Source organism: Embiotoca jacksoni, unplaced genomic scaffold (assembly GCF_022577435.1).
Source record: "Embiotoca jacksoni isolate LCO1_2020_lvr unplaced genomic scaffold, fEmbJac1.0.p SCAF_24, whole genome shotgun sequence".
Taxonomy (NCBI): domain Eukaryota; kingdom Metazoa; phylum Chordata; class Actinopteri; family Embiotocidae; genus Embiotoca; species Embiotoca jacksoni.
The window spans coordinates 4,152,289-4,163,903 of NW_027185375.1; the positions used below are offsets into that span (position 1 = coordinate 4,152,289).

At 45.6% G+C, this 11,615-nt stretch overlaps 1 protein-coding gene across 1 annotated transcript in view; it reads left to right on the forward strand.

The window, feature by feature from the left end:
• The window catches only part of LOC138204032 (mitogen-activated protein kinase kinase kinase 11), a 41,081-nt gene extending 29,682 nt beyond the window's left edge, over window positions 1-11,399 (forward strand). Inside the window, exons 6-10 of the mRNA XM_069159136.1 lie at window positions 2,226-2,342; window positions 5,098-5,269; window positions 5,373-5,485; window positions 5,665-6,285; window positions 9,176-11,399. Coding sequence (XP_069015237.1) covers window positions 2,226-2,342; window positions 5,098-5,269; window positions 5,373-5,485; window positions 5,665-6,285; window positions 9,176-9,777 — 1,625 coding nt within the window. The 3' untranslated portion in view covers window positions 9,778-11,399. The remainder of the gene's footprint in view (window positions 1-2,225; window positions 2,343-5,097; window positions 5,270-5,372; window positions 5,486-5,664; window positions 6,286-9,175) is intronic.
• The last annotated feature ends 216 nt before the right edge of the window (window positions 11,400-11,615 follow it).

Below are 11,615 nucleotides of genomic sequence, written 5' to 3' on the forward strand. Positions count from 1 at the left end.
GAGCCTGTATTCAGCAACTGTGCAGTTTGGACTTTCATGAGTTTGTGATGTCACAAACTCAGCCTTATGTCATATGCCCGCCCTCAGCACAGGTAGCCCACCGGCCAACCTTTAATGACAAAGAAAACACATAGCGGTCAATCTGGTGCGGTGCAATCAAGCTGCAAGACCGAAGAACACGGTCTGAGCGTGAGTCATTCAGTCAGGAGTCAGCCAATCAGAGGAGACGCTCAATGCGCCTTAAAGACACAGTCACAAATCTTTGTAGAGCTCCAGAGAAGATTTAGACAGATGATGTAAAACTATATTCAACTGTTTTTTTTGTGCTTAAAACCACAAACATATTTGATTGTTGTTATCGAGAAACAGGTAAAATATGGGACCTTTAACAGTGAAATCTTTTGTTAGAGCCAGAGTCAGTATTTATTTTTTAATTCTAAGTGTCTAAGGAAATTTAAGAACATAATTGAATTGTTTGAGGAGACAAACCATTTATTAAAAGGAAGTAATGAGGAAAGCCGAGGGAACCCGTAAGCAGTGTAGAGAAAGAAGTGGATGAATTAAGTGCACTTTGATTTGATGTTCATAATTTAAGGTAATTAATTACTATTTGAGGGAATGATTTACTAGAACGATTTCCCTCTCATGCCCTTGAGTTCTGAAGATCAATATGGGCAGCGTTGCTTTCCACTATCAGCAGCGAGTGAGTACCAGCTTTGGTAAATGTCAGGGATCAATTTACAAGATGCTCAAACGACTTATTCTGCTGTCGGTCGACTTCTTTGTCCTCTCAGTTTGAAGAGTTTGATATCTTTTCTTGAACTGATGATTGGTGCCTTTGATTTAAGAAGACATAATAATAGAATTACTATATTCCATTTGTTTAGAGTTTTATCATGATATATTTTAGAATGTTTCCTGTTAAACGCAAAGTTATATCAACCTGTACATGTATTGTACAAAATAGTTTCATGCTAAAATTGATCATTTACTGTAATGTGCGGATGTGGCACAGACATATTGAAGGGAAAGGAAGTTGAAAGTCTGATTTATTCGTTCAAAAGCACATTTTATCAATTCCAAAGTAAAAATGAACCACACTAGAATGAAAATGACCAAATTAAGAGACAGAAAAAAAGTATAAATAATACATTTTTAGAATCTGTTTGCCATATTGGATCATAAATTCTCCGTCCTAAAACCTGCTCGGTACTTTCCCTAAATTTGGGGAAAACTTGGTGGAGGGTTTGAAGTTCCTGCCCTGAGAAAATGTAACATTTTTCAATAAAAAAAAAAATTAAAAAAAATAAATCCAATTTCACATGATTTTTGGCCGTTATTATTTCTCTATCAGTATAAAACTTTCCAAAAATTCAGAATATATAGAGCTGATAATAAATGCCCCACAAAAAGTCAAGTCAAATCAGAACGAATCAGAATGAAGTCCGCTGAGAAACAACTATAATATTAGATCTGGAAAAACTCTGATTGTTGTTGGCTTATTGGTGCCCGATATGGCTTGAGTGCTGCACCTCAGGGAAACCCCTGCTGCTGGGCTTTGTAGCTTGATAGTAGCAGTAAGAGCCAATAGCAAGTAGCAGAAGTAGGATGCTGTTAGCTCAGGGGATGTGCAATATATCGATATAATATCATATGAGACTTGATACAGTTTTAGATTTTGGGTATCGTAATGTAGTGATGTGGCATTAGTGCTGTGTTTTTCCTGGTTTTAAAGGCTGAAATATAGTAAAGTGATGTCGTGTTCTGAATTTATCAGACTGCTCTATTATTGGCCTTCACCCACCAAGTCACGATATCCACATTACCAATAATTACTTATCAAAAATCTCATCGCGTAAATATTTTGTAAAAGCACCAGAAGTCATCCTAAGACCTTGAGGCATTTGGTCAAAAACTTCGGGATATTTGGTTTTGTACATATTGACCAGCCCGATGATCAAACAAAAGAAATGAGCCGTGGAGAAGTAGTCAACTGAAAAAGAAACTCTCGACACCCGCATTTCCTACCGGCTGTGAAACCCTTTTGAGGCTGGTTTATTGAATAAGGAAGCTAAACAATTTAAAAAAAGAAAAGTGTTGCAACCTTCAAAACAATTTCCAGCTCTTGCACATATGAATATCTAACATCTTGTTTTTAATAAATGTGTGTGTGTGTGTGTGTGTGTGTGTGTGTGTGTGTGTGTGTGTGTGTGTGTGTGTTGCAGATTTCATCCATAAAATCACAGTGCAGGCGTCCCCAGGCCTGGAGAAGAGGCGGAACTCTCCTGATTTGGGTTCGAGCTCCTCACCTTCCTTCGGCCCACGTTTACGTGCAATCCAACGTGAGTGCCGTCGTTTTTCAACAGCAAGCACACGCACACGTACACGCACGCACACACACACACACATGCACACGCACAGGTGCACACACGCTGTATGTGTACGTGCTTCCAGACACATAAAAAAAAAAAAGAAGCAAAGAACGCAGCACCTCTCGCCAGCTTGCCTGCACACACACACACACACACACACACACACACACACACACACACACACACACACACACGCAGACTCTGTTGCAACATCACATCTCTCAGTTTCCAAATTCTCTCCTTTCATGTGCTCTCAACCACCCACTCGTCTTTTTGTCTTCCCCTGTTTCCCTGTGGGCCCCTGCTCTTTCTCTCTGCTCTGCCTCCTCCCTCCACACACACACACACACACACACACACACACACACACACACACACACACACACACACACACACACACACACACACCCTTTTCCCTTTTCAAAAGTGTGTTCCAGTCCAAATATTATCTGACTTCCTCTCAGCAGCTCGGCACTTCTCAGCAGCGCGTTTCCACCGCAGCGTCGCTCTGCCGCCCGAGTCGTCAGTTCCCTCAGTGCTGCAGCGGGGGGAGCCATTCAGCTATATTTTTTCCAGGCAGAAAGAGTCCACTTGTTTTATATGCATGTAGCGGCTACGGTGTGGTTTACTGAATTAAAAATAAGCAGGGAAGAATTCATTGCTCCAGGAGAAAGGGTTGAGAAGGGTTGCGGCAGCGGCAGAGATTTACAATGCTCTTCTGCTTGTCAGGCTCGTAGACAAACGCCCCGAGATCTTTCCCTTCGGAGGGAAAGCGTGGTCAGCAGGTCACGGGTTGTCTCAAAACAAAACCCAGAAGGAAATTTGTGGTGCAGCAACAGGCAATAAAAGAGATTTTACTAAACAATTACCACTGGGGGCTGACACGGAAGCCCAAATTGCAGTGAAACATTTATCTGTAAAAGTGGTTAGTGAATCCAAAACATCTGCCAGCTTCTTTTATTCATTAAATAGCCGGCTGCTTTTCTTTACTTCCTAATGACTCTCCTTAATGGCAGTCACGAAGCCACGAGTGTGCCTGTCATTAAAATGTGTTTAGTTGATATTTATGCTTGCCCTCTTAGTAGCAGCACTGATTTATTGCCGGGGCCTCCCAAACTTATTTGTCTCGAGACCTGCCAGCATTAGTGCACATCGCCAGATTTCATCGTGCCGCATTAAACTGAATAAAATAACACGAAAATGAAACTGCCCCATATTTTTAAGGACTGTTCAAATTAGCATTTTTTATCCTCTCGGTGGGCTGTCTATGTCATATGTGTTAACAGCTTTTGTATCCTTTTGTCACTATTTATTTGTTCTGTCTGTGGCGGCAGTATTAGATCTGGATCTTTTATTAGTCCCAATTGCTCGTCCCAGTTCCAGTACCTGCAGTACAGGAATATGAATTCATGTTGATATGATCATCTCAATGCTGTTCTTTAGGAATGGCAGAGTTGCTTGGTTAAATCATAACTTTAGACCACCTTGATGACCCCCTGACCTTTACTTGTAGTGCCAGCCTTCATCCAGTGAAATATATTATCCCCTACAGGATGAACGGGTGATACTTTTTTTACAACACTTTGATTCGTGCTAAACTAACAACATTCCCGTCAGCCTCGGCTCTATTCCCGGTTTAGTGCAAATTCTCAAATGTTTTCATGCTAGCATGATAAACTAAGATGGCGATCATTGTAAACATTGTACCTGCTAACCACCAGCATGTTACCATTATCATTGTGAGCATGACAGCACACTAACGTCAGCGTCTAAATAAATATAAAATATATTCCATCAAAACATGACGACATTAACAGAGACGTATTGTAAAAGAAAACGAGAGTGCACAGAGGAGAATGCTGGGAAAGTTTCCAAGCCGCTGTCTGATCTCGATGAAATTGCAACACCGTCACCTGACTTTTGTGCTTGCTTTGAAAACATTGTGTTGGAGAGTGATGAGAGCAAAGTGCATCAGCCAAGCTTCCACCTGGAGTAAAGGCCAAAGATAACAATACAACATGTCCAATCAGAGAGCATATTTACCTTTTCCCACGTCTGTGGGAACCAGTGAAAGTGAGCAGCACCAGAACTTAGCGACATGAAATTGTAGCTTTAAAGTCTCCTCCTTGGTATTTGACGTGTATGATAATTGTGACGATTCTACATTTGCGTCCTCTTATCGTGTAACACCCAACTTGTTAGTCGAGGAGTGATCTTTTAGGATGGTGCGATGGAATTGGTATGTTCGGAGGCGTTGTCACAGGAAGCCCAGACACATTGTTCACACGCTTTGTGTTAGCGGCACAAACCAGTTGGGGGGTGAGAGGTGTTACCAATCCCGACTTTCAACAGAGCCCTGCATTCCTCCTCATCCTCTCCCAGGTGACTTTGCCTCATGCCCGTCACACTTTCTGCTCAGCGAAGCACTTGAAAGTTACATTAGTATAGACTGTATCCACAGACTTAATCAGGACTTAAGCTTTGCAGAAACACGGGCAGAAAAAGCCCATTGAAGTTTCATAAATTGGAGCTGTAGCGGGAGTCAGTTAAAGGTCACCGTGTTGGAGATGATTGCAGTGCTGTGTTGATTTGTTGGTGAAACCTGTCTTTTAAAATGTTCACCTCATTAAAATACAGCTAAGCAGCACGCATACTGATTATCAGAAAGCTCGTATCCATTTTACCCAGTTGTGTTTCTTTTTTTTTTTTTCCTTTATCTCTGCAGTCAGTCCCAGCGACAACAGCAAGACGTTTGGCCTGAGCCCCGTCTGGCCCCTGGATGCCCCTTCTCTTAAACAAGCGAATGGCGAGCTGAGGTTGAGCTCCCACTGGAGGCCCCAGAGCCCCAAAAGCCCCAAGAGCCCTAAAGTCCTGCGCCTTAGTCCCCAGGAGAGCAGGTACAGCAGCGTTGGCGCCCCCCCCCCCCCCCTTTTTTTTCTGTCACGAGCAAACACGCACAATGATTTGATTATCACCGTGTTTGAATTCAAATTCTTTCAGCCTGTCGATGAGAGCCAAGCTCCTGGAGTCAGACAGCAATGAGAACAGAGAGAACAAGGACGACTTTGAGGAGTACCGGCCCTCCACCCCGACCCCTCCCTCTGCTCAGAACGGTAGCCGACACCCTCCATCACCGGGCCTAACCGCCGGCCACACGCTGTATCTTCCATTAGCCACTGTTGTAATTCACGCTGGCATGAGTGTGAATTATGAATAGAAGCTGAATGAATAATAAATATGTTGAGTGTTCTCTTTCTCCTTTCTGTCTTTTTAAAACTTCATCTCTCTGCAGGCTCCTCAGTGAAGGATAGCCTGCGGCTTCCTCTACCTCAGGGAGATTCAGCCAGCGAGGAAGGGGGTTCCTCCCCGGCTGGCTCCCCCAGGCCTGAGAGGGGCTCTCTCAGTTGCCTGCTTAAGAGCACCCACCGGGCCCTGCTGGGCGGTGGCTCCCTCCTTGCCTCCATAGGACTAGGCCGCTGCCTGGATATTCCCCCACGGGTGCCCCCTCGAACTAACCCCCCTTCCTTAGAGGACCGCACCCCCTCCGAACTTGAGATCTCCCTCCCCAAGCCCCTCATCTCAGACCCCCCAGTAGTGGACGATCTCATCACCCTCTCCACCTTTGAGCCGCTCCACAGACCGCTCTTGGATTTAGCCCTGCAGTACCAAGAACTGAAGCCTTTGCCCCTGACGCCGCCTCCGCCGAACCCCCGAGAGAGGAGCGGACACCGGACTCCGCAAACGCCGCACAGTCCGCAGAGCCCCAGGGCCCCCCCGCAGCAGGACAAGGCCAGCCCCAGGGACTGGACCCCCGACTCAAACTCCACCAATGGGGAGCTGAGCTGTGAGGCCTGGGAGCACAGAGCCGAGAGGAGGAGGAGGTCCAGTCAAGGTCTGCACGCGTCTCAGCTAGGTCAGTCTGAATCTGCCTTTCACTTGCACCCGTTTTGTTTCCTCGTCTTTTAATGAGTCTCCCTACTCCATGAATGTACAGTACGAAACAACTGTTGTAAAGTGCTCCTTTAAGGTACAGCCACTCCTCCAGAGTAGGTCCACGATTTGGCTCCTAATTTAGCTGCACGATTCCTCTGCGTTTCCTCAAGAGCACCGAGCATGTTCCAGGGGGCCCGACACTGAAACTTGGATCCAGCTTATACCTTGAATAATGTACCGCCTCAGCATGACAATGTTCCCTGGCAGAATTATTATTGTGCCTTTTTTTTTGTTGTTTTGTTTTGTTTGCAAGATCTCTCTAGCACAAGGGAGGCTTCAATGCTGCTCGGCACTTTTTCATTCACATCAAAGCTCGTCTTCAGCTATTTGCATATCTCAGGTAACAGCTGGTCCCCCATACTTCACTGCTAATACTTGCTAAGCAACGCCCGCATCCAGTCTCCCGTTGTTGTGGGGTTTTTTTTACATCCCTTTACAAGACAGTTTTCTTTTATTGTAAAGTTAAAGATGAGTGCCAAACAGCAGGTGGTCGCACAATACAGAGAGGTCACACGGACACGAAGTAAAAGTGCGTGTGTGTGTGCGCATCTTTCTGGCCACTTCGGGACTTTGTCTTGAGTGTGTTTTGGGTTGGAGCAAACTTTCATATGTGCTTTTCAAGTTTGTTCGGGACACACACACACACACACACACACACACACACACACACACACACACACAGTACATGACACACGACAAAAGATCACATTGAAGTCGGATTAGCATTCATCCGCCCCTCAAAATGACAAAATATCGCATTTCAGCTGCACATTCATTACAGTGCATTCACATGTTTTTTTGTCCAAAGACTAATATGCATTTCTTGGAAGCTCTGGCACAGCGCGCAGCCATAATGACGGAGGCGTGAGTATCGGTTGTTTCAAGAGCGAGTGGGCTTTTGAGGAAGGTTTTTAAGAGTGCCCTCTGGTACCATTTCACACTCTATATATGGTCCGATTGCCTCTCAAAGCCGTGGATTCTCCACAGAGCGGCTTTCGCAGCTCTAAACCCCCCCCCCCCCCCCCCCCCCCCCCCCGGTTACCGAGCAGACATGCCTCGCCTGTTCCGCCGCCAACAGCCGTGATCTCACAAACGGCGTGCGCTCATTACATCAGAAGCACGGAGGCAAAAAGACACGCATAATTAAACAGCGAGCGTTTTGGCTAAACATCTTATTATGTTTATTGACTGTAATGACTCGGATACATAGACAGACTGCCACAAGGTTGCCGCTGGTGAATGTGTGCATGAAAAGAAGAGCGATGAATTCAGAGGATTCCTTCGCTGGCATTTATTTATTTTTGTTGGACTCCTGATTGCTCTTTCTTGTCACCTTGAATAGCTGAGCAACCTTTGGAGAGTTACTGTTGATGTAAATAATGCCATTTGGCAGACGCATCACATTTGGAAAAGGCAAATGTTCTTTCGAGCTGATTTATTCCGAGTTTAATGTTCTTGTCGGGGCTAATTTACACTTTCTGTTTGCTCCTGTTGCAGCTCTGTCAACACCTTACACAGCGCTATGTTATACTTAATTTAGACTAATTGTATCAGTATTCTCTGCTGGTAATTGTTCCATTTCTTTTGGTAACAGTAATGCACCCCACTCATGTTTCTGTTTGGATCAGTTTCATCATACAGGTTTATGTGTTTTGCAGAATATTAAGTGAGTGCAGAATTCAGATGGGAGAGGAGTGAACAACGGAGCAGCAGGGCAGTGCTGCAGCAGTTGCCGAGTAATTTTGCAGCTCAACAATTAAAGCCTCAAGAAAGAAAATTAAAGACAAGATGATGGAGATGTTTAATATGTTGAGCGTTTAGACTTTCTATCATGTTGTGTCTTTGTTTGAAGGGGCCCCGCCTCTGACTGTACAGATTGAGATTTAGCTGTGTTCTGTAGCTCTGGAGCAGCTTTCTGAAGGCAAGATTGATCACAGGATGATTTGAAACTTGGAACTACTCTCTCAATTCACCAGTCTGCAGCTTTTTGAGCCCAGCAGGTTTATAGAAAAGCAACTAGACCAGACTTTGTCACATCTCCACTGCGCAACGACTACCTGTACTTTTTTTTTTTTTTTTTTTATGTGCTCGCTTTTTAGGTTTTTTTCTTTGAAAGCTGGATCAATCAATCCATTTTGCACCTTCCAAAAATGCAAAAATCCCACTGGAACATGGTCCCAATACACTTTGCAATTACAGTGAACACGATAAAAGACAACCACCTCAAAGAACATTAAACTGGACATAATTTGTTGCATCATAAACTGTGAATGAGGACAGTGATAGTGAGTTACTTGCAACAGTTGCATTTTTAAGTAGTGATGAAATGACAAAAGCATAAAAAAACAAGAGGGTAGAGAATTTGAAGCCCAACATGGGTGCTTCAACTGATTACCCAGGGGGCTTATGCAAATGTTGGCAGCGAACTAGTTGAGACAGGAGATCGTCCCCGTTTTGTCAAATTCTTTTTCCGGAGCAGCTTTGTCATTTAGTGGAGTTGGGGTCTCTTCGAATAGGCACAAAAAAAACATTATAATGGTTAAGAGTAAAAAAAAAAAAAATACGTCCCACCGGCGAGTTGATACGCAGAGTCAGCTCGAGTTGAGCTCCGACGGGCCAGTTCCCGCTGCTCTAACCTCTCATGCAACGTTTCAACAGTTTTGTCTCGTCTCAAATCTTTGGTCTGAACTGGGCTTAAAGTCCAAGATGTTTGTCTGTCTCCCGGTCCCTCGACCAAACAGAAATGTGATACAAAAACTGCTGGTGTAATAATGTTTTTTTTTTTTTTTTTTTATCATTCTCCTTTCCAGTTTTGGACCTGCCCTTATGCCAAGACACGCAGGACTCTGAGGACAAACCTTCACGGCCATATTCTCTCCACCCTAACCCTGCCCTGTGGAGCCCTAAAACCCGCCGCCTGGAGGTCAGTGTCATTCCTCGGCCCCGCCCTTCCCCCATCCGCCCCCGCATCGACCCCTGGAGCTTCATCTCGGCCGGCGGTGGGAACTCGGGTAGCGGCCGCAGCCCACACCGCTCGGACAGCAACCTTCTGGGCTACCAACCCTCGCCAACCAACCCGTTCACCAATTGCGACCCTTTCCCCTCTCCGGACTGCGACCCGTTCACCCTCAAGGCGTATCCCTCGAGCGGCTCGGATGCGGCTTCGCCCTTTGACCCCTTCTTGGCTCCCTTCCCCACCTCCCGATCCGCCCCGTGCTCCGCCAACGGCTCCCCCACGCTGCCCTCGTTCCGCATAGCACCCATCAACCCCGCCGACTCGCCCCTCATCGACCTCGGCTGGGCGGCCTGCAGCAAGCCCCTGGACGGCACCAAAGAGAGGGCTCACCCCCGCAGGATACTGGGGCTCAAGCCCTTCAAGTCCCCGACACAACTCAGAGACGACCGCTTCTAGTTCCAGCCATTCCATTCACATTGACGGATGTTTAGACCTGCAGTTTTTTTTTTTTTGTTTTTTTTATCACAGGACCGTTTCCACTACTATTTCCTTCATCGTAACAAGGGTTTTGGAAAAACGCACACTCATCACTCAACCCACCGAGGGAGGTTTCCCCCATGGGAGCGCCAATCATCGCAGGTCTTATTTCTACACCAGCCCGCTGCTTTGGAAAACAGAAAGCCAGTGAAAGGTGGTACATTGAATCGTGGGATAGCTGCCTGTGAACCAATCGTTGGTGCCCATTTTGTTATTCCTCTCTATCTGTTTCTCGATCCCCTTTGAAGGAGCAGAATACAGATCACTAGTCCCATCTTCAGATTCTATCAGACTGCTCATATCACCTGCTTTTATCCCCCCCCCTACCTTTGAAGCATTGTGACAATGCAGAGGTGGATAAGGCGACTTGCACAGCTTCATCTGCTTCTACCTCTCTGCAGACTGAAAGTATTCAGGACAATGGAAAAATGGAGTGCCTTATTTCGTGAAGTGTTTTTAATATATATCTTTTCAAGGTTCCTTGAATGGTTAATCTGGTGCGGAGGGAAGATGCTATGAATTTGGCTTAAATTTGCAAATCAGCTTAGCTTTGCTCTGTAAGAAAGTGTCGCCAGCGTGTGCGTGCACGTGTGCATGTATGTCTAGACTCATTGTTCAAGGAAAGCTTACTGGGTTTTTTTTTTTTTGTTTTGTTTTGTTTTTTTTCTTCCAAACTGCATCTGCCTGTTGCATTATGGGAGAAAGCACTCAGAGTGGATATTCTAGGCTGCTCTCAAAACCCAAGACGAAACCGTGACCCAGGCATTCCACTTGGAAGCCCGATAACATTCCAGTCACATTCCCCGGGAAATGCCAGGGATGGGACAGATTCACTCGGCTGGCAGGCGACACAGCACAGGAAACGAGACGGGGGAGCCCTCGGCATTCCCTCCGTATGCCAAAGAATGCCACTGTGACAGTGTAAGGGCTGGGTTAAAGGCTGTTTGCAAAATGAATCGTTTTTACCTCCACTAAGTGCCGTGCAGGGGTCGGAGGGGTTTGCACACAAGACAGCACCGAGCGTATTTCATTTTAAATTAAATATCCTTTTCTGCGGTTATCAAACTTCAAAGTATCATCCATACTGTCTTGTCACCACCTGTCTTGACGCTGTAGGGAGGTTCAACCAAACACTTTAAAGTATTTGCAAATACTCCAAGGAAGCTACATTGAAAACTTCATCACCAGATTATCTTTGCAGTTTCGCAGATCTCAAAAATGAACACTTAATTCCTGCACCTGATCAAACAAACGCACCCCTTTTCCAGGCTTTGGTTGGTCCCCTCTTTCAATTCTTGTTCTAGCAAAACCATTATTTCTCGTGGACCTGCGTAACTTATCTCCTGGACCGATGGATCAAATTTGGTGTCGGAATACAAATGAGCCGCAATCAGGTGCTGAAGCTATGAGATTATTCTTCATTTTGACGCTGTAGAAACTCATTTTAGAGACATTTCTCGCCAAGAGTGAGCTGAGAAGACTGATACCGCACTTATATCAGTCCGTATGGAGCCTACAGGAAGGAGACAGTTAGCATAAGTTAGCATAAAATGGGGGGGGGGGGGGGGGGAAGCTAGTCCAGCTGTGCAAAGGAGCTGAGCACGAGACATCCGTTCTGTTCAGCTGCAGTGACTTGTGGTCACTCGTGGTCGTCATCATAAGGTTGCCAGGCAGCCGGCTGAGGCTCTTGGAAGTTAATGCTCCCGGCCAAGAAGTAGTCTCGCACCCGTAACGCAACAACTCAACGCCTTTACAAC